This window comes from Phalaenopsis equestris, unplaced genomic scaffold, assembly GCF_001263595.1.
Source record: "Phalaenopsis equestris unplaced genomic scaffold, ASM126359v1 Scaffold000256, whole genome shotgun sequence".
Lineage (NCBI taxonomy): Eukaryota > Viridiplantae > Streptophyta > Magnoliopsida > Asparagales > Orchidaceae > Phalaenopsis > Phalaenopsis equestris.
The window spans coordinates 1,762,091-1,789,854 of record NW_018164698.1 but is presented as its reverse complement, the minus strand read 5'-3'; the positions used below and the strand labels follow the sequence as shown (position 1 = coordinate 1,789,854).

The window sequence follows — 27,764 nt, the reverse complement described above, 5'->3', positions numbered from 1 at the left end:
TTGCAGTGTTACATAGTATTTTTTGCTCAGTGCCAAGCGAATCATCCTCCCCAGCTTTCCGTTCTCTTCCACTTTGGTAAGTGTTACAGGCAACTCTCACATGGTTTCTCTCCGCCTTTCCTTCTCCTTTCCTCAGCGGCCGGGTCGTAGGTCATCAAACTTTCCCAATTCGTCCTCATTCCCCTTTTCACCGGCCATCGTGGCCACAACCGCCGCTGCTCTTGCCGGCGCCACCGCAGGAATCAAGGTTGCCCTCGCTATCTCGCCCAATTCTAACGCAATTGGAGACCCTCCCTATCACAATCCGTGGAACTCTGATGCTCCTCTCTGGGCATCGCTATCCCTCGCTGAATCTCCGGCGACGGTTGTCGAACCCAAGACGGGAGTAATTTTCCCTAGCGTCGTCGATGGCGCCCGTCGTCTACTGGGAATCGGATTGCGGAAGAAAAATGTCTTTGGGCTGAAGAACATTGACGTCTATGCTTTTGGTAATAACATCTCTCGTATTCCTATTCTCTCTTCCAGATATCTAGCCGGATTGAGATTTCCTGTTTTGGATGGTTATGATGAAATTCATAGAGTAGAGGCATTAGTTTTGAGATTTTATATGCTTGGGGACTTCTGAACCAGAGTTTTTGGTTGGAAGGTGTTTTCATCGGCCAACCGAAGTTTGTTTGATATGTTAATAGTGGATCAGAGGAAAAGGGCGTTGTGATCTTGTTTGCCGAACTAAGGGCTCTCATAGATGTTCTTTGGTGGCTCTTAAATTTGCTCAACGTTGCTGCTATGCATGATATAATGTGGACAGCAAAACAGATTTAGTGCTGTTTTTTCTCGGATTGCTGTTCTTCGCAAAGGATTAAATGGGTGCTTTGGTTAGGTTCGGATGTGATGGAACTGGTATAGGTAAGATCTGTTGAAATTTTCAGATGATTTTAGGGCTGCTGAAGGAAGAATAGGGAGAGGGAGATTGAAAGAAAGAGAGAAACAACATGGAAAGAAAAGGAAATAGGATACGAGAAGGTAAGCAATAGATAGAAGAAAGTGAGGAGCGAGGAAAGAGTTGTGGGAGTTAAGATAAAATGAGAGAAAGAGTATCAGAGTAAGACCGGAGAGAGATTTTCTTTGAAAGATGGAGTGGAGATAGAGAATGCAAGATAGATATGAGAAATTTATGAGGAGAAGGATAAGAAACCGGAGGTAATCCTAAAGAGAATCGAGATAGGAATAATCTAATAATTTATCAATTCTCTTGATAAATATTAGGGTGTTATCTTATGAAGGACAATCACAAAGAATATTATCTAAAATAGATAACTTTCGAACATTAATGACATCAAAATGATAAATAATATTACCGTCCAGATCGATCATCACCAATCTCTTTGGGTTATGAAGAACTTTCCTGGGATGAGTGATAGTGATGTTGAAAATACCCATTGAAAAAAAAAAAAAACTATGAAAAATATGTTGCAGCTTGTCATGTGTCACTTATATGACCACAGTAGATAGATTTCACTTTAACATTTATACAACTGGAGCTACTAGAAGAACCAAAACTAGTGTCGTTAAAGGGGTTGTAAAAATTAAAGTTGTGAAAAAATTTGATGACTCAAAATTTCTTCTATAAAGTAATAATTCTCATTAGAGAAAATAAGAATAACATCCATGTTGAAAGACAGTGTAAACATGATAGGTACTAGATTTTTGAAAATATAGTAAGGTTTTAAAGCTTAGGTAGGCAATGCATTACAGGTTGAATACCTAAAACATCTAGGATATATACAATATAAAGTGTAATGATCTCCAAACATTAAAATGAGTATACACTATAGCTGTAAGATTTTCGTTATGCTTGACATTTAAATTTTCAATGTCAGTAAATAGCTTATGCAACTGAACAATAATAATGTAGCACAATCTAAATGCTTATGCAACTGAACAATAAATAATGCAGCACAATCCAAATATGAAGCATTTAGGAGTTTTAGAGTAATATCTATAAATTTTATAGGGGATTTATGATGGAAAACTTTATTTGGGCAAAATGTTAAGAACTTAGGATAAACATCAAAGAAAGTCATAGAAATCTTCTGACGATTTTTACATTATCTTTTGAGAAAATAGAAAGTTTAGGAATGCAAACTACTTAAATTACAACACACTCAAGGGGTAATTATTAGGCAATATGATGAATTTTATCTTTATTGTCAAAATCTTCTTCGACCCCCAACTTTCATTAAGGAAGCCATTAATATAAAAATTTATACTTTTTAATTAGCATTCTCTAAATGACTCTTCCTGGAATTTCATATATCTATAAATATAATGCCAAATATAAATCATTGGTTGATTATCATGTAGATGACTAATTGTAACATATCATTCCTTGAGAGTTGGAGAATGAGTAATGATTAGTAAATAATATCTCTAGCTAGTATGAGTGGATTGGGCTCATGGTCATTTCTAGTTTTCGGCTGTCAAGTCAGGAGTTTTATTCTGATTCACAAAAAAAAAATAATGTTTGAGCGCAAATGCTAGCACTTACTTTAGGATGTAAGTTCAAATTCAAGTGCAAGTTAAATTTAAAAATTTTTTCAATAGTGAATTTTCTTTTAGTTTGCTATCAAAAAGGAGATTTTGTTCTGTGGTTTCCAATACCAGTCTCTTTTACAATACCAGTCTCTTTTACAAGGAGATTTAATAGTTTGTATCTGTGGTTTCCATTGGGATTCAAAATTAACGGGGAAAAAAAATTTAGGCAACATTAATGCAAATGTTGGTTTAACTTGATTGGGACAATCAACATTATTCTTAACATTCTCATAAATTGGATTATATGTAGGCTCGAGGGTTTTTATCTTGCTGATAATCAAAGAGATCTACCAATAGAGGCATTTTTCTTGTTACACCCATAAGTAGGAAAATGGTGGACCGCATCTGTGGCTAGTATCAATCAACATTTTTTACCGGCCAATTGGTTCCATTGCTAACAACCCAACAACAGCATCTCATCTTTCAATTGACATTACCAACGGTGCCTGTTGGCTTTTCGATTGTTGATGACTTACAACATCATACCGACTAACTTTAGGCCAGCTTGCATCTGGTTTTGATCATCTCAACACTTGTTAGTTTCCTTATTAATATTTTCTGCTCCACTTCAGTGCTCTGCTGATCAAAACATCGATGTCAGCCCTCTGACAATGTCTCCCATTAACGAGCTTGTCATAGAATCTCTCATGTGGCCCTAACTGTGAGCTATCACGTCTTTTGTATGCAGTTGCTTACTACAAAAAGTTGGAAGGGACTGCAGCGTACTCTTTAGGTTATAATAGAATAGCCTCTTGGACAGCTAATTAGAAGCCTACGTTTTTTTCTATAAAAACTCTAGGACTATGTAGAGGATTTAGGTGATAATTGTTGAGATTGAGCTTATGTAAAAGAGGATTCTAAACTTGCATCTAAGTTAAACAACCTTTTGTGGTGCCCCGTCGTTATGATGATGTTGAAACTATTTCTATTCAATCAGAAGATAAAAAAATATACTAGATATGCAAAGATGTAACTAGCAGGATATCTAATGAAGAAAATTCTATTGCTTAAATATAAATTGGACACATACAAGAATCAAATTTTATTATTCAGTCGATGCCAGTGTCAGGATAATGGTAAATTAAATTTTGTTCATATGATATGTAACAAGCAAGATTTAATGTCACTATATTTCACTCACTTGCAATATGGTTTCGAGGTAATTCACTTTAGTTTATTAAAGCAGGGATGAATTTGCGATGGTCGCATAAGTCATAGATAGAATTTCCTAGACATATTTTCTTAGCATGGTACAAGTTTTGTTTATTAACATAAATCCAATTCAGCTGTTCAAGATAAGGATTATAACTTTAAGAGGCACAAATTCTCCTTGGATGAAGTCCTGATGATGCAATCAAGTGGTCTCTTAGCATTGGAATGGTGTCGATCTCTGACCAAACTTCTCCACAATGCCAATTGTTTGATATGAACGGCATGGAGGCACAAAATTAGCTCATGTTTCCACCCAAAGATAAGTTGATGATGCATAGTTTGGGATGGCCTATTGTTGTAGTTGGCAACCCAAAAATGTTGTGGATGAGATTTCTAATGGCTAAAGACGATATTTAGGTGTTCTATTTTCAATAGGTACGTAAAACCGTAGGAACCGGAAAATAATGCTAATGTTCATACTAGGGAAAAAGGAAGAAGGAAAAGGTGCCGTGAGGAACTAATCGTGAAAGATTAAGCCTCCTAATATTGAAATTAGTGTAGTATACTATTGAGAATGAATTGGTTTTAGCACGAAGTGAAAATAAGGGAAGCGATTATTGTGCAATGAAGCAATTGGTTACTTAATTTTTTTTGGATTGCAATAGGATTTACATACATGCCACACAATTGGTATGTATTTACATATCTAATACCTAAACATTCATATTTACATGTATACCACTCAACTCTTTAACGTCACATCAAAAATACCCCCCTTTCTATCTTTTTAAATATGAAAAACATATTTTCATGCTTAGGTTTATGACACAATGGTATTATTAGTGTAAAAATCAAATATTGGGTGTTAGTTATGTAAATACATAAGAATTGTGTGGATTTATGTAAATTTCCCTTTTAAATTTTAAATAAGGAGAGGGGATAACTTGGTTAATTTAGGTGTGCGGATGGAGATGCAGGATAGAATTTGTGAATAATTCAAGATAATTTAAGGGTTGTTTGACAGCCTTTCACTAGGATTTAGTAAATAATAAGGAAAAATAATGAGAGGGATTTTGAAGCGAAATATGTATAATAGTAAATAAATTGAAAGAAAGAATGGGCCAAGGAAGGAAAGTAAAAATTGGGAATTTACGTACATACCTCGTAACTCTTTTTGTATGTATATGCATCCCTAACACGCAATTCTATACATTTAAAAAAGTGAAATACTCCTTCTCTATGCATATATTTTGATGTGATTCATGCACTAAAGTGTTATAGAAGTAAATGAAAATGTAGGTGCAATATTTTAAATGCATAAGAATTTTGTGATATATATGCATATCCCCTATAACTTTAAAAAATAAGTAAAGACTGAGGATAGAATTGCAGTTGGATAAAACAAGAGAAAAAGAGTAAGAAGAAGATAGAAGAGATTTTCTTGGCGGCATAAAAAAGAGATTTAAAGGGGAAACCATAAGAAATAAGAAAGTAGGAGAGAAGAGACGGGATAGTGAAATATAGAGAGGGTGGAGGTGGGGGATTGTGATATTATCGAAATCGACTCAGATTTTTACCGTAAGTTAGGGTAAACACAAATATTTTCTTTAATAATCCAAACAACTCAAGCAATACAAAAGATAAATACCTACAATTCTAGAGGTAGGCGATCTCTCCCAATTCCTACAATTTGAGAGGTAGGAAGCCTCTCCCACAACCTAAACCTAGGACTCACTGCTCAATCTCATGCATAAACCTAACCCTAAACATAACAAGAGTAATAAGAAACCTATTTATAACCAATAATAATAATAATAATAATAATAATAATAATAATAATAATAATAATAATAATAATAATAATAATAAATGACTAAATTTCCCTTAGACGTATAAAACACAAATTTGCCCTTAGGCTAAGCGCACCTGTAACAATACTCGCCCCCCCAAAAAAAGATACCTTGTTCTCAATGTGGGAAAAAATGAGTGTTCCTCCTCCCACCTCACAAATGTCTTTATTTCTTCATTCTCTGCTTCGTCGTCCTGCATTATGGGAACTTGCAGTCCTCAATCCTTGCAACGGTGACATGGGGTAAACTTTTCATCACATCGAAAACATACCCCCTTGGCTCGCTTATCCCGAATCTTTCTCTTTAAGACTCTTTAGTGTTGCTTCTGGTCGGGGTCCATTATTCGTGTCCAGTGCACCCTCCTTCTGGACTTCCACTGTCGGAACTTTTAGCATCGTCGTGGTTGCAGTAGTTCTGTACGATGTTCGATCTGTGTTGTTCCTGTTGGTTTTCTTCATCCGGTTCTTGTCTTCCACCATCTAGGCTAGCTTCATCATCTCCCTCAATCCCCACGGCTTTTGTAGTTTGAGTGCTGCCCGTATGTCAGGTTTTAAACCCTTCATGAAATTTCCTTCTAGTCCTGCTTCGAAAATCCCCCATAGTTGTCTCGACAATAATTCAAATATCTCTCTTTATTCCATGACCATCCTCTTCTGAGTCAAGACATAGAATTGCTCGTGTAGGTTTTCATCCCGAATGACTCGGAAATGTTCCAACAAATAATCCTTAAATTCATCTCACAAATAAATCGGATATCTAGCCTCTCTCCACTGAAACTAGGCTAAGGCCTTTTCCTCCAAATACAATCTTGCCGCCATGAGTTTCTCCTCCCCATTTAACCCATTCAATGCAAAGTATCGCTCCGCATGATACACCCACCCATGTGTGTCTTTCCCCTCGAAGGTCGGCATCTTCTCCCTCGAAGGTCGGCATCTTCTCTTTCGAAGATCGGCATCTTCAACTTCCTAACTCTAACATCTCCACCCCAACTTACTCTTACTTAGGTATTTCCCCCATGTATCTAGGGTGGAACTTTCTCCTCCGATCATATGCATACCCAACTATTGATTCCCTTCTTCCTCCCTCGTGTTCTTCTATACCTTTAAACCATCCCTCCAATTTTTGATCCACCCCCTCCTCTCGGAGTCTTAGGGGGATGCTCATGCTAATAGATAATGTCTTTCTCGTTGTCTTCTCGTTCGATCTCCTTCCCTTTTGACGTGGCCAAGGATTCCCTGATCAACCCTTTGCGATCTGCTTGGAATTGGATTGCATCTCCATGAACTTTTTCATTATCTCCCATATTTCTTCTATGCTCTCAAATCCATCATTCATCTTTCTATGAATAAAACCTCTCTTCCATGATGACAAACATTTCTTTCATCCCCAATTTGATTTACTCATCTCTTCTTCTAACTTCTTCTCCCACGTCTCTATTTTCTTGGTCGCCATTTCTACCGAAAAAAATTTAGGCCGCGTAAGAGAAACTATTGAGTGCTGGAATCAAATCAATGGCTTCCACATAGCTCTTATGTGAATGTATCACTAGTAAGTCGATCTTGTCAATGCTTTCCAATTGCACGAGACACTACAGATCGCAATTGTATCACATGTGAGGAAAAGAAAATCGTGAATTTTGGGTCCTGGTGTTGTGAGATATGTACTTCCTGGCATAGATATGAGACGAAAAAGAACACAAGCAAACACAGATCGTTTACGTGGTTCGATCCAACTGGATCTACGTCCACGGAAGGGAATCAATCAAATAGTTCACTAAGGCAAAAGAAATGGAGAATACATAGCTTATACATAGAGATGAGCCCTCATCTTCCTTCTATGGCCTCCCTCTCAAGCGACACCTTGATACAAGGCCTCAAGATGCTCTCCTCCTCTCTAACTCTATAGCTATTCTCTCCTCCTTTGTGGTAGCTTAAGATCTCTTCTCCCTTTCCTCTCCTAAGCCTCACACCCTTAAGATTTCTTCCCTTGCTCTCCTAAGCCTCACACCCTCTCTATTTATAGAAGCAAGAGAGTGGTAGGTGGGAGGTAGGTGAGCGGTAGGTGAGCGGTAGACGAACGGTAGGTAAACGGTAGGTGAGATGTGGTAGGTGAGCGGTACCACATTACAAAAGTGTCATTTTACTTTAGTTCATTAATTGGGGGTCAAAATGACAATTCTCCACCTTTACCCTCAATTGAGAAGCTTTGAAGTAAAGATTCCCTCCACCTGGCCCCTGAGAGGCCCTCAGCCCTTGCTTGAGTCTGCTAGGTCCAAACAGTACGTGGACTTAGCAATCACGGTTCTTCCGATAAGAGAGTACAACCGCTCTGGTACGTACCTGACATTTTTCAGCACTCGTTCAACTCCATCAAACATCCTTATCCTGATTGATCCACTTCCAACAACCCTGTGGGCTTTATTGTCTCCCAGTAGAACGGACCCATCATTTTCCTGTTGCAGTGTCTCAAACCAGTCTTTGTGAGGAGACATGTGGAAAGAACACCCTGAGTCGAGGATCCACTCCTTACTGGATTCAGATTCTGTGATCACCAGGGCCTCAGCAGAATCGTAGTCATTAGAGGCTACGTTTGCTTTTCCTGATTCTTCTGGCTCTTCTTGGTACTTATAATTCTTGTCTGGGCAGTTCCTCTTGAAATGACCATCCTTGTGACAATGATAACACTTGAAAGTTCCCCTTGATGACTGATTCACTCCATCCTTGCTTGACCTTGATCTGTACTGACAATTTCTTGAATCTTTCCTGTCCGATTTTCCTCTGACAAGAAGACTGTCTCCGATGACTTCCTTGTCCCTGTCATGCTTCCTCTGAAGTCCTTTGTCTCTAATCAGAGATTGAACCTCCTCCAGAGTAATAGTCTGCACCCTTCCGAAGAGCATCACATCCTTGAAATGCTCATAGCTCTTAGGAATATAGTTTAGCAACAACAGTGTCTTGTCCTCATCGTCCATCTTGACGTCGATGTTCTCGAGGTCGTCAATGATCTTGTTGAACTCATCGATCTGCTCTGAGACAGATTTGTCTTCATGCATTTTGAAGGAGTATAGGAGCTGCTTCAGAAAGAGTCTATTAGCCAGAGACTTTGTCAGGTAGAGTACCTCGAGTTTTGCCTAATGTGCTTGAGTCGTTGTCTCCCTCGACACCTCCCTCAGAACTTTGTGGCTCAAGCTCAAGATTATCAAACTGTGGGTCTTCTTTAGTATGTCAATTTTCTCCTTCTCGGTCATGTCGGCTGGCAATGCTGCCGACCCTTGCAAGGCTTCTGCAACACCCTGTTGAACCAATAGAGCTTTCATCTTTACTCTCCATAGACCGAAATCATTATTACCGTTGAATTTCTCGATGTCGAATTTGGCGGAACCCATTATTGTGGCTTGATCCCCACGCCCATACAGAACATTTTAGAGGTCGAAACACCCCTTCCCGGTCCTCACTTCATTTTCCTTCAACTACCTGAGGAGATGAAACGAGGCATCATAACCTAACACCTATATCTCTGAACTTTTGTAAATTGAATATAGGGCGCTCCTTTTACAACAAACTAAACATCTCCTTAGAATAAATGAGATGTTTAGGAGTGTAGTAATTATTAGAGAATCAAATTTAAAATTGTACACTGATATTACGAGAAATGTCGATGGAATATTAGAGTTGTGCATTGGTGTTATAAAATTAATTTGATTGTATTGTAAGATTGTACAATAAAGTCAATTTTTATTTTATTTTATTCTATTTTTCTTGCTGCCAAGACGTAATATTAAGGAAAAGTAAAAGAAATCTTGAACTGAAAGTTTGATGGTAACTAGTTTATACAAGGTGGCAAGGTGGTGCATATAATATATATATGGAAAATTTACATTCAGAACACACGATTCTCATGTATTTACATATGTAACGCCTAAAGTTTAATATTTGCAGTTATAATACTTTGATGTTACAAACCTATATATGAAAAAGTGTACTTCACTTCTATTTGAGTGCTATATATTTAAATATGAAAGTTTAGATGTTAGATATATAAGTATATAAGAAGTGTGTTATATATATATATATATATGGTTTTGATTTCCTAATTGAGAGTTTGAGACCAATTTACTTATTGTTGTGAGATATGTACTTCCTGGCATAGAAATGAGACGAAAAAGAACACAAGCAAACACAGATCGTTTACGTGGTTCGATCCAACTGGATCTACGTCCACGGAAGGGAATCAATCAAATATTTCACTAAGGCAAAAGAAATGGAGAATACATAGTTTATACATAGAGATGAGCTCTCATCTTCTTTCTATGGCCTCCCTCTCAAGCGACACCTTGATACAAGGCCTCAAGATGCTCTCCTACTCTCTAACTCTATAGCTATTCTCTCCTCTTTTGTGGTAACTTAAGATCTCTTCTCCCTTGCTCTCCTAAGCCTCACACCCTTAAGATTTCTTCCCTTTCACTCATAAGGGAATTTTCGGTCTTTGCTCGCCGCTTCCCAGTCGTTGCCTTCCCAGCTAGGCCTGATAGCAATCGTATCGAGTAGAAGGCGCTGAAACTGGACAGATTGTGAGTTACAAATCTCTATATGTCGTGCTTTCGTTGGTGTCGTCGATCTTCACAAATGAAAACGCGATTCCTTCGTCGCCTTCTCCGCAAGCTATGATCGCAAGGAGAAAAGCTGCGGCTGGTTACTGTGAGCTGCGATCCTTTAGTCGTATCTGCGACTGCTTCGTGTGAGTATGGAGCGGAAGGAGGCGAGTTTCAGTCCTGGGTATGTTGTGATTCATCCCCACATCACAAACTACTCTTTTGTAAGCCCTTTGTTGCCTTCTTTGGTGAGTCGCGAGCTCGTCGTTGCCTTCCCCACAAGCTCAAATTGCGACTGTATGACGATTCCGAGCACTTTTTCTCAGAAATATTGCTCTGATGCTAATTTGATACAATCCGACATTGAAATTGACTCAGAGTTTTATAGAAATTAGGGAAAACACAATTTTTTTCTTCAATAATCCAAACAACTCATACAAATACAAGAGATGAACACATACAATTTGAGAGGTAAGCAATCTTTTCTAATTCTCACAATTCGAGAGGAAGTCTCTTCCAAATCTAAACCTAAGACTCACACTCAATCTCATGCATTACCCAATCCTAAACATAAAAAGACTATTGATAACCAACAACAACAACAATAATAATAATAATAATAATAATAATAATAATAATAATAATAAACGACTAAATTGCCCTTAGGCGTACAAAAGACAAATTTGCCCTTAGACTAATAGCCCCCGAAATAAATTTTTTAGAAACTTAGACTGAGAGAGAGAGTACTTGTGGTAAATAATTAAACATAATCTCATTTCTTTTGATCAACTTGGTACTAATTTATTTTAAAAAATGGTTTTTAAGAAAAATTAGAAATAAGCAACCTAAAAATGAGCATTTTATAAAATATGTAACAAAAAAGTAGTCAAGTTCAAATACATCTATACTACTTAAAAAAATGATAAATAATCTTGTCATTACTGCCAAACATGTGCCTTGATTGGGCAGTCCAATTAATGCCAGGTTTTATTATTATTATTATTTTATCTGGGATTTACATACATGCCACTTAATTCATATGAATTTGCATATTTAACGCTTCAATTTTAATAATTATTTATTTAACACTTTAATATCTCATTCACAGCAAAATATATGCATGAAAATATGTATTTAACTTTAGAAAAATTGATATTAGTGATTTTTTTTATATGTTATAAAGATTTTGATATTATATAAGTTAATATGTAAGTTCAAATGCCAAGCATGTAAATACATGAGAATAATGTGGCATGTAAGTAAATCTCCATTTTTATTGATCATGAGATATGTAATATTATTGACCATGAGATATGTAATATTATGCTATTAATAGATATCACACAAAACACTAAATAACAGTATTTTCAAAATGACATATAAGTTCTATCCTAGTGACATTTAGATTAGGGGAGTAAAAAATTGACCCGACATGCCAACCTGACTTGAAAAATCAGGATTAGGGTTGACACAAATATTTTTCGAATCGGGTTCAAGTCAAACAATTCAACCCATTTATTATTATGGTCGAAAACCAAAACATGATCCGAATAAGCACAAAATTTCGAGCTGGGTTTGGGTCGGGTTCGGGTTTTAGTTTTCAACCCTTTTATTATTCAGGTTGGGTTCGGGTTTCTTAGTCGAGTTAGGTTATTTTCGGGTCGGCCATGCAATCTCTGTGATGGGTAAAGCAAAGAAAGGAAAGTTATAATCATTAATAATCTTTCTAGATAGCATAATATTTGTTGAAATAAGATGATATTGAATCAAACACGCTGTATTCGATAGATAAAATTGTTATATGCATAATTTTGTTATCTGAATAATATGATTAACTTGTTAATATTGTTATCTATTCAGCATTGAAACAAACGTCCCCTTGAATTGGTTGCTTTCCATCTTTTATTGTGTAATAATTTCGGTTTTATCATGCACCACTTATTTATTTACGTCTTTTGTTTGCAGGTGTATATGCTGAAGTCGATGATGTGAAGAAATTGAGAAAGAAGTATGGAGTTCTTTCCGATTCTGAGTTTAGAGGAAGCAAAGAATTCTTTTCAGATGTTTTGGATCAGGATATAAGGATGACAGTCAAACTCCAAATTGTGTATGGAAGATTAACCATTGGCTCTGTGCGTAGCGCCTTTGAAGAGTCAGTGGGCAACCGGCTTAAAAAGTTTAGCAGTTCGGGGAACAAAGATTTACTTAATAGGTATTTATTCATTTCTGTTTTTCATAATTTTTTTCCATCTTCTTGGCAAAATCATTACATTTTGTAAAGCAAATATAAGAATAGATGGAAAAACTACTCTATATACTTGTAGAATTGTTTGCTTAATCATATCTGTTTGAAAGAAAAATAACTTATTCACTTGTTTGGTGCTTAAGGTTATGATATCAGAGTATTAATATAGTAAGACAATTTAGTTTAAGGCCCTTTTTGGTTCATTTTCATTTAATGTGATGTCATATTATTCAGAGGGATAATTATTTGATCTACCAACAATTTAAAACAACTAAACATACATCTTGCTCTCACTAATTACTTTCACCATAGTTTTGGTCCACCTCTTTTCTCCTCATATCGCCTAGATATTATGCTTGAAGATCACCTCCATCTCAGTTTTTGAAGTCTTCTCATTTTTGATGGAGTTGTACAAGTCTACACACATCGATTCTACACTCATCGAAACATTGAACATATAAATGATATGAGCAATCCTTTAGTTCTGATTTTTATTATTGTGTTTGTTTATAGCATAATCATGTAGTTTTTCTAATTTCATTTACGTGGTTATGTACATAAATATGCCTATGATGATAAAGGTTACTTATGTGACTTGAGCTACCAGGGAGCCCTCGTTTCCGCTCCTTGCTACATGTTGTGTCCTTTTCTGCAGTATGTTACGGTCTGCGACTAGGCTGACTTTTGCTTTTGTGCTTAGACCGAACTGATCCAAGTTTTTTCATTTTGGTGGGAGTCGGCCGGTCCTTATGGGCCACTCCTCGCTATCTTCTTATTATATATTTGTTTTTTTGATATTTTAGGTTTAGTTTTTGTGTGTTTTATATAGGGACATCCATTGGATTCTCCTATTCCCTTCGAGTTGAGGTGGTGCTACAGTTGTATCTTAGTTTGTAGGTGGTGTGTGGCTTCCCTATTCTACTCTGCATCTTACATACTTCTCTTTCAACCGCCCTTCATTATTGTAACCGCCCAAGACAACATTTTGGTTGTTATTTTTTATAGTTCCAACCATCTCCATCGCCTTAGCCCCACCCTCAGCTTTGCTGCCCTAGCAGTTCCAGCCCACCAACATTTCTACCACCGCTAACCATCTTGTACCACTGCTCCACCTAGAAACCCATTCGTCTTGATATTTTTTGTAGCCTCTCGGCTGCCTCCCCTCCCCTTCCTGCATTGTTGCCGCTCGAAGTGCCCCTTTCTTGTTGTTACAGCAGTCCCACCTTGTCCCCACTACTCAGGACAACCAGGTAACACCTCCTTCCTGCTATTTTGCCGCTACCCATCCCTACTCCTCGCTGCTACCATTTAGGACTTCAACCATATTTGCTGCCCCTGCTTTTTTTTAACCTCCCCCTCACTGCTACAATCATCCTTTGTTGTCATTTGCACCTGCCAACCATTCCAATCCACCCAGTCGACCTTCACCACCTTTGCAATACACTATAATTGTGTTTGTTTTGTTACTATTGTTGCATTTTCCTTTTAGTGTGTGAGTTGTAACCGACCAATTAGCTTTCACAATAATAATGTTTGGTTTTCCTATTGTTGTTTGGGCTACGTCTGGTATCATTTGGTATCAGAGATAGTCTAAATTTAATCATATTTTAGAGTTTCTAGCATCCGTCATATCCAAACCTACCTTCCCCACCCCCCTCCCTACCGAGACAAGTGCCAGACGCTAAATAAAAGTTTGCCATGAAAGAGATATAGCGACAACTCCGCTGAGTGCTACAACGGCTCGATGAAATTGAGGAAAGGAAACTATCCCGACTTGTCATCCTTAGTCACAACGGTGACTTGCTAGATCTCAGGAATTGAGTGAATCTCTTTCATCATGCGGATTTCAAGGATGAAGAATTTTTATTCCAAAAATTTGACCTGAAATGTCTGAGAAGCCATAAATTTGAAGTGAACTTGGATTTGTCATATTTTTTATGAAGAACCTTTACCTCAAAAATTTGACTTAAATCTGAGAAGCCATAATTTTAAAGTAAACGTGGATTTGCCATATGTCTAATTCAAGTTCTTATTTATGAATTTTATCGATTGATTCTCTATTTGATCTCGTATTGATGGGGATCAATATTGCTTTATAAATAATTATACAATTGTTCCCTCTTCAAGAAAGACATTAGCATATTTTGGTATGATACATAGAATTTTAAAAGGATGACCTATAATGGTTAGTAGACAAATATAGTGATTTATAAAATTACAATGTATGTTATGACTAATGTAAATTAAAATAATTTATATATGAATGTTTGTTTGTGCATATTGATGGAAGGAGTTCACCTCCTCATGGTACTAATTAGGGACACTAATGTCCACGTGTGTGTTGATATTTTGTTTTTTTACTTCATACAATAATAAAAATAAGCTTATGCCTTGTTGTGCCGATAGGAGATATATCAATCAAGGGTGGGTAGATTTTTTTTTCATCTCTTATAATAATAGATTTGTTATATACCCTGTTGTGTGAATGAGATGTGTACTAGCCAGAAGTGAGAGGGGTTATGTTTAGCCAGTGACCCAAAGACTAATGTACAAGGTAATATGTATAAATTTTATTAAAGTTAAAATTTTAGATTTTTTAAAGAGTAAAACAAAAATTAATATTCCAAAAACTTGTGCATTTATAATTTTTTGATGACATTCATAGTTATAAATTTTATTAATATGTTCATATAATCACACATTTTTATATAACATGATAGCAAAGACCTACATGCATGTTAATTTTTTTTTATATTTTCTTTGAGCTATTGTGATTTAGAATTATAATTATATCACTGGATTATCTTAGATAATTCATTATATTTTTTATTTAAAATTTTAAATAATTCAAGTTGAAATAAGTGAAAGAAAAAAAAATGTATACCATAGATAGAGCAACACAAAATAAGGTATTTGTTTTTTATTTGTTTTAGATATGTATCATATGAAGTTTTCCGTGTTTTTGGACCTAATTAACTTTTTAGAAATTGTATAAATTTTAATTTATAAGAATTCAATCATAATGGTTGTAATCTATTCATCATCTGACCGTATGTTCCCGCTTTGAAAATTTAAAGCCTTGGGTTTGTTCATGATAATCATTTTGTTAAAGTAGCCAAATTCTTTCTGCTACACCATTAAAAAATTTGGCATAAAGGCGTGTAGATTAAAAAAGGCATGGTATATAAGGGCATAGGTAAATCTATTATTAATCGTATGAGCTTGAAACCTAAGCCACACATCTATAATCAAATAAGCTGCTATATATATGACACAAACGTGTGTACTTTTCATTCAACTTCTACCTATGTTAATAAAAATTTATAATGTTTTACATATGGATGTTGTGCATGCTATATTGGTAAATCATATATGATTTATATGTGACTCACTTTGGCAGATTTGATACCTATGTGTTCAAGTGTAACGGGAGAATGATACTCTCGAAACCTACATATCCTAAAATAAAATTTATGACATTTTTTGAAGTATTTAATGACCCTAGTAAATTAAAGAGCCTTTGCATATTTTGAATTCATTTATTTTTAAAATAGAGAGTCTAAAGGAGGGATTGATTTATTGCTTGCTTACCATGGAAATGAAAGATATTTTGTTTGAAAATATTGAAAATATGAGTATAATTGATGGTATTTATTAATTGTTGTTTGATCTCAATGATATATGCCCTTTTAATCTTTCTAATTGTTTGTAATAACTGAAATAACATAAAAGTAATAATAATAAAATAAAATGGATTTTAATTGGATACCTGATAATTCGAACCAATCAATCATCTTCTCGATTGGATTCTTCATAGGTATTGAACATTTCATTCAAACCGAAGGTAAGGAATGGAAATGAGAGATCTTCATAGGAGCAGAGAGCAAGGAGAAAGTGGAGTTAAGCGCTTCTCATATCAAATTTTTGATGTCGTGCAGAGGAGAAGAGGATCAACATCAAGGAAGTAAGGTTGAACCCTAGTGTGCGGCTGAGAAGAGATGAAGCCAAGGAGAAGGAATGACCAAGCCGTTGTGTGTAGAAGTGCCTATCGAGAGGAGTCAAAATCCTAATGAGCCTATCCATTTCATGTGTGAGCGACATTGTGGATAGGAGAGGAGGAAGATCGAGCGGAGCATTTCTTGTGTGGGTTTGAGCATAAGAAGAGGGACAAAGAAGATTGTGGGGCTTATGTAAGGAAGAAGGGAGGCATGTTTGTTTCCACCTTAGCTTGCAGGTTCGAGCAGAGAAGGGAATAGAGCTTCAAAGCACTAGGTGCTTGCGTATGGGGGAAGATGCTGAATTGTGTTATGTAGCCGAGTCGGGCCAAGCTTTATTAAGGAGGTAAGGGTTTAACAATTTCTTTTTAGAACTTAAATTATATAAATGAAATTTTACTTAAACATTCATATAAAACTATGCTAATTGAAATCAGGAATTAAATAATTTTTTATTCGAATGATTAAGGTTTTGAATCGTGAATATTGGCAAGCAGGAGATAAAAAGATAATGAATAAGTTTGATGTTGTTATTTATGTAAGTTATTTAAGTTATTTTGAATTGTTAAATTAATGTTAATTGAGATTGATAAATGTGAATAATAAGTTTTAATAAAAGATACTAGATTAGACAAGTTCAAATTATTAAATTGGAGAATTGATGGGAGTAAAAAAAAGGTTGAAGGATCTAGAAGAGTACTCTTATTTTCGTTCGATAGTAGCATTTTTGTTTTTTTCTTAATTAGTTGCATTGATAGTTACCATTACTTATAAATTTAATTAGTTGCATTGATAATTATCGTTACTTATAAATTTAATTATCAAGTTTTATACTAATTTATGTGTTATTCTTTTTATTAGTTATATTACTATGATGATTTTATATTTTTGCGATAATTATTATTATGCATTATGCATATATAATATATTGAATTGAAATACACGTATGAATGATATGTATAACTGAATGTTTGTGCACGCTTGGTTATAATGAAGTTCACATATTTATGATACTAGCAGGGCAACACTAAAATACTCGTACCTGTAAATGGAAAAGGATATTGATATTGATGTGACATAATTTTAGACGGTGCTCCTGTGACAGTTATATATATATATATATATATATATATGAAAAAGATATTGATGTGTAAATGATATAGTGAGACATAGTGAATTAAAGTAATATTATTATTATTATTATGAATGATCATATTAGATGATATAAATCTTCACATGCTCTTAGATTGATTTGCATAAAATTTAACTAGCATGTATATTATTTTCTTTTCACAGTGTTACTATAGTTCAAGAGCATGAATATTCACTGTTTATGGTTAGGTCGTTGGTATTTTGAACTAATATTTCAGGTTGAATTAATTGATAAAATGATGAGTCATAGAAGAGGAAATGTTTATAGAAGACGCAGATAACCAAATATGAGGTAAATTTAATAATATTACTTCATTTATTTTTTTATAGTGGCTATTTCATTATTAAAATGTTATTTTTAAAAAGTGAATATATAAAAAATTAATATACACAGTCCGACCGTTTATTCCCACATTTCTTAATTTGAAGCCCCGTGCTAGGGCTGTGACATTACTTACCTACACTTAAAGATATATAGTATTTGACTGATATAGCTCCTAGATCATTATTGCCTAACTTGCTACATTATAAAATGAATCTAATTTGTTTATTGTAGATTAAAAAAAATAATAATGTTGAACGCTAAGCCCGTGATTGTAATGCCACTTTGCCACCTAATAGCACCATGTTTCTTGATCGCGTGATGTTGTCTTGCTTTGCCTGCTCGCATGAAATTTGATACTTATCTTTAAGCATGCCTCTTCCGTGTCTTCATACTCCTGCTTCCTCCCACTCCCTCAAAATGAAAAGCAATAATAAAATGTCCCCATGAACCACAACCTCGAGATTGCCCTATCAACATGAAGTTTGGCATAAAGCCCCATGATTTTCTTCTAAATCACTTGCTTTATCCTATCAACATATAGCTTTATGTCAAGATCCATGTTGAGCCCACGAAATGCCTCTTCCCCTTTTTGAAAGCCTGCAGTAGCTACAGTAGAAAGACATGGGAACACGGATGAACAACATAGAAAAGGAAAGAACTTATGATTTCAAAGGTATTGGGTATTTATTGTTTTCATGATTGATCTATGACTTGCTTCCGTTATACCTTTTATTCGCATCGGAAAAAAAAAACTCTTAGATGATCATATCTTTGATCTGATCAGAGTTATAACCTCCCTTTGATGATCTTTGAGCTGGAATCTGCGAGAGATTTTCTCATCTCTAACCAAGCCATTGAAATATACCAACCAAAGTCCCCACTTGCTAATATGTTGTTTTTACAGGCTCATTTCCTTACCAAGAGAAGGATGCCTTGTCTGGTTATTCCCAATGACCAAAGGAGTCGAGTCACTGAGGCCATATTCTTGTCAAGGCTTCTCTTCTTCTCCTCTACATCTTTTATTTAGCATAATTCTTTGTTCTTTATATTTTTTTCATCGACCGTCCCTCAACCTAAAAATTATTTTCCTAGTAGATTTTTTTAGCATGAAAATAGATGATTCTCAGGAACTGATAATTTCTTTAGGCTATGTTTCATCACCTTCCGCTTTGTTTAGTTTCTTGTCCAATAAATTTGATTTCCCTATATATAGCATAATTTTGAACATCATCATAAGTATGCTTGGTCAATGGTCATAAGCCACTCAAACCCAATTTAAATTAACAGATCAAATCTAAATTCAAGTTGAAAGAAAACAACACTAATATCAAAATACATACTCCATAACCATTTCAGACCTGCAGAACCTTAAAATGGAGAAAATGAGAAAAAAAAAGGTATTTTACATTCAAAAATACAATTAAGGGGTTTGGCCGCAAACGGGCTTAGAAAAATTTATGCACAAAGTGGGCATGATACAAATTCTTACTTAATGATCAAACAGTTGGTCAAAGATAAGTGGTGGATGTTGGTGTTATTTGATTTTTCAAAAAGAGAATAGGGGTAGTTTTTAAACAATTCTAGGTGCCCAACCTAAAGGAAATTTCATGCACTAATTTAATGTCTTACATTGTGCTTAAATTTTGGAAAGCTATTGATTTGTCATTACTAATGTTCTTTGCGGATTTTGTTAATTGAATATTTATTATTAACTCTTGGTCTTAAAACATTGCAGTTGTATGCTGTTATATCATTCCCTGTTATGCTGAGGTAAAATTTTCTGATTAAAATAGCTTCTTAAAATTTCATGGAAATGTGAAGCTCATGAAGCTGCTTGTATTTTTTTCTTCTTGCATTAAGCTAAATTTGCTTTTCTCTTTCAATTGCGCTATGATTATGGGCTTTTTTTAATCTTTTTCTGCAATATATCCAAGATGTAATTAATTTGAGTGCGCTCCTTAGGAATGCACCTTATTATTGTTAGCAAGCATATGGACGGATGAAAGAAATCTGCGTTGGCTTTGCTTTATTTTTCTGGAATGTTTTGTCATTAAATTAAATTTATATTTTCTTTCCTTGGAATATTTTTTTTTTTGCAGGTTTACATCACTTTTTAGAGATGAATACAAGCTGCCACGTGGCTCTGTTATTGATCTGTCGAGAGAACAAGGTTACGTACTTAGAACAAGAAGTGAGTTTTTGTGACCAATGTGTGACCGTTACTTTTTAGATTAGATAGATCTTATTGAATAGCTTCTAATTATTTTTGCTTTGGATACTATTTGATTTCCTAATCTTTTTATCCTTTCAAGTTAAAAATCTGGTTCTCTACTTACTTGCCGCTTGCTTTCCACTCCTCTTTCAAACTAATTGAGCTGTTGAATTTCAATGTAATTTCTCTTATATAAATATTACATTATCATGGACAATATGATCTCAATTTATGGCGCATGTCTGCTTAGTTTTAAGATTTTTTTTCAATTCCTAAAGTTGCTTTAGTTTCCATGAATGTTTTCCTACAATAGTAAAACCCTTCTAATTTCCTTGCTGCAAAGAAAGGACAAAGAAGGAGCTGCTTACTGCATCTATGAAGAATGTTTATCTGTGAACTTATTTACATATACCTTATCTCATGTCTATTTTTATGGAATGCCCAAATTTTTGATTGAATCTGTGAAGCATCATCTGGATATACCTCTTTCTATGCTCTAATTGGCCATCAGGTTGCTTGGGGCTTTTTTGTGATCAGTCTGTTTTATATTTTTACTTTTAGATTAAAACATGTTTGTTTAATACTTTTTTTTTAATTTTTTTGTTTTTATTTTCAAAAACAAATTAACTTGTTTTTAAAACTATTGATGAATAATAAAAAAAATTTATTGTTTTTAAACAACTAAACATGTTTAACATACCGAATGTGTTTTATTGCAAGTAATAATAAAAAAAACAAATAAAAATAAAAAAATTAAAATTTATCCTAAACGGCATAGTTTCCCTTGAATATTGAACTCTATTTATTTGATATGCAATACTTTATACAAGTCAGACAAGTTGGCCCAAGTATCATGTTTCTGAAATGATCCAGCGTCATAGAGCTTCTAATTTTAGCCGACTAGGTCTCTTCTAAAGTAACCTTTTCTTGTCAACATTATTGAAATGGACTTTTCACCTATAGGCAAAATGTGAGCAATACCGTTGACAAAACCGCAATGTTCATATGGCCTACATATGTTTTGGACAAAATTAGTCTTGTTGGGCATTGAAATTCAGTGTAGGGTAAACTCTTGACTTCCACATGAGTTATTCTAGTATCTAGAAAATTTCTTCTATATTGTCTACTCTGGCTATTGGGATGCAATAAAAAGGCTCTGCTTATACTAAGTACATCGATCAATATATATTTATATAAGTCGATGTTTTCATCTTACCATTTTAGATGCCAGGCTTGGTAGGTGCTAGCCATGAATTTGTCCAGGGGAACATTGATTCATTCTACTTTTATATCATTTTATCCAGATTCATTACATTCTCATCAAATAACATAATATTTTGTATCTTGTTATCCTCTTTCAAGTCATTGATGATTAACTATTTCAATCTCATAAAATGAAGACTTAGCTCTTACAGTGCCATTTTGTGGAATTTTGAGTTTTATATTTTAGTGTTATTATATTTTATTCTCTTTTTATTATGTCATATTTCTAACATTCTTGAATTATTTTATCTTTGGTAAGTTGTAACAGTTATAATTAAGTTTGCTCTAGTCTTTTCTGATTATATAAGGAGAAGAGTTGTAATTTGATTATTTAGAAAATAACATAATACAATTTTCTCCACCTTCTTCATGGTATTGGAGCCTTGCACAGCTGGTTGCTTCTGCCCCTCGGTTAGGCATCGTTCAATTCACTTGATTGTCTAAATCGTCATCTGCTCCAATCCAACGCGACAGAAATGAGAACTCGTCAATTGTCGTCATCTGCACCGATACAATGAGACAAAAATGAGAACTCGCCTATCATGTTTGGCGATGGCTCGCATCATCTTTGAAATCTTGTTATGTGAGTCGTGTGGCTTCAACTGACCGCACTGCTTCTCTGCCTTGTCTCAATCGACATCATATGCATCGTCTGGCTTGCTTCATCTATGACATTTGCCTCCGGCTGATTTGTGCGGCTTCTGTCTTAAGCATGAATCAAACCCAAGCTTCCAACAACCATTGGAATCTCCTTTGCTGGCTTGTAGGTCCTCTGCTCTCCCCTATAGTCGTAACTCTTCTCGTGGGCCCTCTATTCATCTTTGCCATCAGAATTCTCCCTACAGCTAGAATCCTCCATGCTGGAGGCCCTCCTCCGTCGGAATCCTCCCTGAACAAGGGAAGAAAGACCATGATAACAAGGTCCATGTTGCCACCTCTTCTGAAGGGTCGACCGACCCACCCTAGCCCTTTCACCAAGGAACATATGAAGGTCTTGAAAAAAGTTTTTCGAGCAAAACTGAGCGGCCTACCAACTTGATGATATCATGTCCTCCTATCTCGCTGATAATAGAGGATTTTAACTTATGACTGGAGATATCAAAAGTTCAACGACTCCTAATTTATCAGACTTGTCGATCGATCTCACTCTAGGGTTGTTGGGAAAGTAGTGAAATTCTCCAAAGATATTCAACTCTCCTCTGTGCTATATGTTCCAAACTAGATCGCAATTTATTGTGAATTAGTAAGATTACTCATATCTTAAGTGTGTTACTAAATTCTATTCTAACACTTGTGAATTTCGAGTAGTGGATTTGAGGAAAGTGATCGAAAGTGCTAAACTGCATCAAAGTTTGCGCCTGTTGAAGGAAAACTATTCTCTTAACACACAAGTGTTTTCTTTATTATCCTCTTCTCATGTACTTAAGTCTTTTACGCCGGATTCTATTGAAAACCAAGTTTTATTATGGCATTGCCGTTTGGGTCGTCGTAATTTTTATTATTTTGTAAAGTTGTACTCTCGCCTCCTTATTGATAAAAAGTTAGAATTTTATCAATGTGAATCATTTGCCAATTGATTAAACATGCTCATCATGTTTATCTTTTGTTCCAATACAAACCCTTACATTCTTTCTCTATCATTCACAATGACATTTGGGTACCATCAAAATTGAAAACTATCAATGGAGTCGGATGGTTATCTCCTTTATTAATGATCACACTAGAACCAATTGGACAAGCCTTATGAAGGAAAAATCTAAAACTACATAAAGCTTTTGGCCCATCTATTATATGATTTCCACTCAATTATAATGCAAAATTCAAATCATCAAAATTGATCATGCAAAGAAATACTTCAATTTTATCCTTGGAAAACCTATTTTGCAAATAACAGTATCATTCATGTGAGTTTGTGTTGACGCTCCACAAAAAAATTGGGATCGTTGAGAGGTAGCATGCACATTTTCTTAAGGTTTCTCGGTCCATAATGCTTTATCATAATGTCCCAAATGTTTTCTGGGGAGATGTTATGCTCACGGTTACTTGCCTCGTTAATAGAATATCAAACAGGGTCCTTGGATTCAAAGTGCCTCTTGAAATTGGGATAGAAAAATACCTCATGTCAGAGTCTTCTCATCTAATCTTCCTCTAAAAATATTTAGTTATCTCCTTTTTTCACATTCACCAACCAAATCAAATAAAACTTGATCCAAAATTTATCAAATGTATTTTCCTTGGTATGTTTCTATCAAAAAGGGGTACAAGTGCTATTCTCCCATTGCAAAACATATTATAACTCCATGGATGTTACCTTCTTTGAAAACCAACCCTACTACCCCAAATCTGATATTCAAAGGGAGAGCCCAGGTGAATATCAGATTTGGGACACTACTCTAGATACTCACTCTGATCGAGAGTTATCACAACTTATTCTTCTTGCCTACATTACACTGGATGCCCACATTGATCTAGAGTCTTCACAGCATATTTTCCTTCTTTCTAATCATCATGTCTCTCAAGTTCCACCAGTTGAGAACATCCTACTTGAGATTGACAATAAGAAACTCCGTGTGTATACTAGAAGAAAGAAATTCACTGAGTAGAAAAAAGACAATATGCAACCACAATACTCTTCACAACCAAATCTGAATTCACACATCTCTGAAGTTCCATGAGAGTTGAAATCCAGTGAAGAAGATAGGGAAGGTTGAACAAATTATCTTATTCAGGATTATATTGCCTATGGAAAGTTATCAACTTATAAAGCTTTTGTATCTAATCTTGATAATGTGCAAATACTCAAGTGTATTAATAAAGCACTTCATAGTTCATAATGGAAAAAGACAGTTGAAGAGGAGATCCAAGCACTTGGTAAATGGCACATAGATCTTTACAAAGCTTCCTATAGATAAAAGATTTGTTTGGTGCTAATGGGTGTTCAATTTTAAGTACAAAGCATATGGGAGCATTGAAAGGTTCAAACTTACGTCGGTGGTCAAATGCTTTACTCAGTTTTATGAGATAGACTATGAAGTGACATTTACTCAAATTGTCAAGTTAAACTCTGTAAGAGTTATACTTTCCTTGGCAATGACCAAAGAATTAGAATTTCATTAACTTAATATCAAGAATGTGTTCCTGAATGGAGACCTTGAGGAAGAAGTGTATATGAAAATTTCACTAGGATTGAATAATGACTCAAATAAACATATGTTTTGTAAACTAAGAAATTTACTTTATGACCTCAAACAGTCCCCAACGGTTTGGTTTGACAAATTTATCAAGACTATGAAATCCAATTTATACATCTAATACCAAACAGATCTCACACTATTCATAAAGCACAAATAGAGAGGTAAGAATTCTATAATCATTGTCTATGTAGATGATATATTATTGACATACGATGGTGAAAAGGGGATTGGGAAGATCAAGGAGGTCCTTGCCATTGAATTTAAAATTTAGAATTTAGAAGTCATGAGATTATTTCTAGGTTTGGAATTGGCAAGGTCCAAGATGGGTATTGTGATATTCCAAAAAAAGTACATGCTATACCTATTAAAAAATTGGTAATGTTGAGATACCAACCTGTTGAGACTCCTAATAATTTCAACAAAAAGTAACATTCAGGGGGAGTAAAGACACCAATGAAAACAGGTAGATATTAGAAATTGGCGGGTAAGTTTTTCTACCTGTCACATACTATACCTAATATTATATATTTTGCCGGCATTTTGAGTCAACGTATGAATAGTCCGAGTGAAAAATATTTAGAGATGAGTTACATAATATTGAGGTTTCTTAAAAAGACCCCTGACAGAGGGTTACTGTTCAAGAAATCAGACAATATGGATGTAAAGATTTATACCGATGTTAGTTGTGTAGATGAACTCACGGGTAGAAGATCCACTTCTAGGTTATGTTCCTATGTTTAGGGAAATTTTGTCACCTGAAGGAGTAAGAATCAAGCAGTTATCTCTATAAGCAGTGCGGAGTCTTATTATCGAGCACTTGCTTTGGGAATTTATGAAGAAATTTGGATCCAAAATTACTAAGTGAGCTGGGATACTCTACAGACAATCTCATAAAGATGTTATGTGATACTCTAAACAAGACCAAACACATTGAGATTGGTAGACATTTTATCTCTGAAAAAGTTAATCGATGCATTATTCACTTAATTTATATTCTAATTTATCTTCAAGTCATTGGTGTTTTTACTAAATCTCTAACTCCAGGCAGCTTCAATGATTTGAATACACTAAGCTGGGCCTTTACAACATCCATGACCCAGCTTGAAGGGGAGTGTGAAATTCTGAGTTTCATATTTTAATGTTACTTTCTTTTTATTATATTAGATTTCTTTCCTTCTTGAGTTATTTTATCTTTGATAAGTTGTAATGGTTGTAATTAAGTTTGCCCATGTTGTTCCTTATTATATTAGGTAATAGTTGTAATTTGATTAAAATAGGAAAATATGATTTTCCCCACCTTCTTACTTTTTTTTTTCATAATTGTTATAGCTTGAGGATATCATGCAAATTATCAACTGGAGTCCTTGTGTGATTATGACACTAAAATATATTATATAAGAAAAAAATGATTTATATACATATTGCACAATTCTTATGTATTTAGATATCTGGCACCTAAACTTTAATATTTACATGCAGAACACTCAAATCTTTAAAATCGCATAAAAATACCACTATTACTTGCTTTTTAAAAATGCAATACACCATTTTATGCCTAGGTTTTAATGTGATTATGACACATAAGTGTTATATAATATATAAATATCAATCTTTAGGTGTTTGATATATAACTATCGGCCATATTTAAGGGTGCATTTGGGACAGCTGTGGTTGTATAAAATCTCAGTTCAAATCCTGCTGTGAAAAATTTGTTGTTTAAAAACTAGTTCTCCAGAGGTAGTTGCTCTTTTTGAAAAATTCAATTTTGAAAGTGTGGTTCGTGAATAAATGTTTGAAATAACCCTGCTCAGATTCTATGGATCCCTCTAATTTCTCCTGCACGGGCCGTAACATGCCCGTTAAAGTTGCAAACAAACAGTAGAAACTCGGTGTTATCCCAAAAAAACGTGTTTTGGAAATCCTAAACAAACACATCCTAAATTTCTTTTTTTTAGGATTTTCAGTGATTTTAGCAGTTAAAAAGGATTGGAGAAAAACAAAATGCGAAGAGTGAATTGCACGTTTCAGATTATATCTATTCAATCCATAGATCTGAAAGATTCATTTCAAAATGAATTCCTCTCCAATTTTAAACACTTTTATTATTCACTTAATGAATGAAGAAAGAACGCTGTATTTGAGATTGTTGAAAAAAACCATGGCCTCTGATACTAAGTTGGGATGAGGTTCCTTCATAAACAAAAGCCATTACAAAGATTGTTGATAAAAACCATGGCCTCTGATACTGAGTTGGGATGAATGGAGGTTCCTTCATAAACAAAAGCCATTACAAAGAAGCAGTAGTTTATGTATGGGGCATTTACGTACATACCACACAATTCTTATATATTTACATATCTAACACCTAAGCTTTCATAGTTGCATGTATAACACTCAAATCTTGACTATTTCATAAAAGTATTACTTTTATTCACTTTTTAAAGGTGACAGCACATTTTTATAAGTATGTTTATGACACCAAAGTGCTATAAATGCAAATATCGAACCCAAGGTGTTGGAAATATAAATACATAAGAATTGTGTAATATGTGTAAGTCTCCCTTTATGTATTTAATAAGTCACAGGAGGTCATTATCCTTCTAAGAATCAAACAAATGTGTTAATTTCATTCTTGCATATTAATTTTCTAATGCTTTAATGCTTCATATCCAAATTCTAATAATTTTTTTTTTCTTCTATTGTGTTTAGTTGATGGAAAGGAAGTGGGGGACATCCAGAGCAAACTTCTCTGCCAATCTATATTGGATCTTTATATTGGTGATGACCCTTTTGATAAGAAGGCAAAAGAAGACTTTGAGGTGGGACTAATATCTCTTCTTCAAAATTAGACTTTTCATAATACTATAATCTAATTGTTTATTCAACTTCATCTGAATTTTTTCATTTTTAAAATTTTATCCATTCGATTTATTCATCCTTCATTTTGGGCTTACTTATTGTATTAAGCAATATTTTTAGGATTAGTTTTGCTCCCATTGTTGATGTTTTGATTTCCTTAAGAGCTCGTATGGTATCACTTTTGTTTCCTTAAGAGCTCTTGTGTGTGTGTGCTGCCAGTCGTGACCTGTTGGTAGAGCAACCTCTTTGAAGGTCGCAAGTTCTCTCAGGTCATGGGTTCCAATCCCCCTCTGGCTAGTTTGCCGGTAGAGAGGGCGGTCTTCAAATAGTT

At 34.7% G+C, this 27,764-nt stretch overlaps 1 protein-coding gene across 1 annotated transcript; it reads left to right on the top strand.

The window, feature by feature from the left end:
- Window positions 1-27,622, top strand: LOC110024433 (fatty-acid-binding protein 1). Its single transcript, XM_020724394.1, has 4 exons — window positions 1-488; window positions 12,154-12,400; window positions 20,005-20,096; window positions 27,284-27,622. Exons 1-4 carry the CDS (start codon window positions 101-103, stop codon window positions 27,421-27,423), a joined length of 867 nt encoding a protein of 288 aa, XP_020580053.1. The 5' UTR covers window positions 1-100; the 3' UTR covers window positions 27,424-27,622.
- Window positions 27,623-27,764: the final 142 nt, after the last annotated feature.

What these genes read in the sequence shown, in the direction of transcription:
- LOC110024433 (XM_020724394.1), top strand. Translation starts at nt 101, where the DNA reads ATGGTTTCTCTCCGCCTTTCCTTCTCCTTTCCTCAGCGGCCGGGTCGT. An exon ending in AACAAAGATTTACTTAATAG is followed by an intron (nt 12,401 to 20,004) that starts GTATTTATTCAT and finishes TTTTTTTTGCAG; the next exon opens with GTTTACATCACTTTTTAGAG. An exon ending in TTACGTACTTAGAACAAGAA is followed by an intron (nt 20,097 to 27,283) that starts GTGAGTTTTTGT and finishes TATTGTGTTTAG; the next exon opens with TTGATGGAAAGGAAGTGGGG.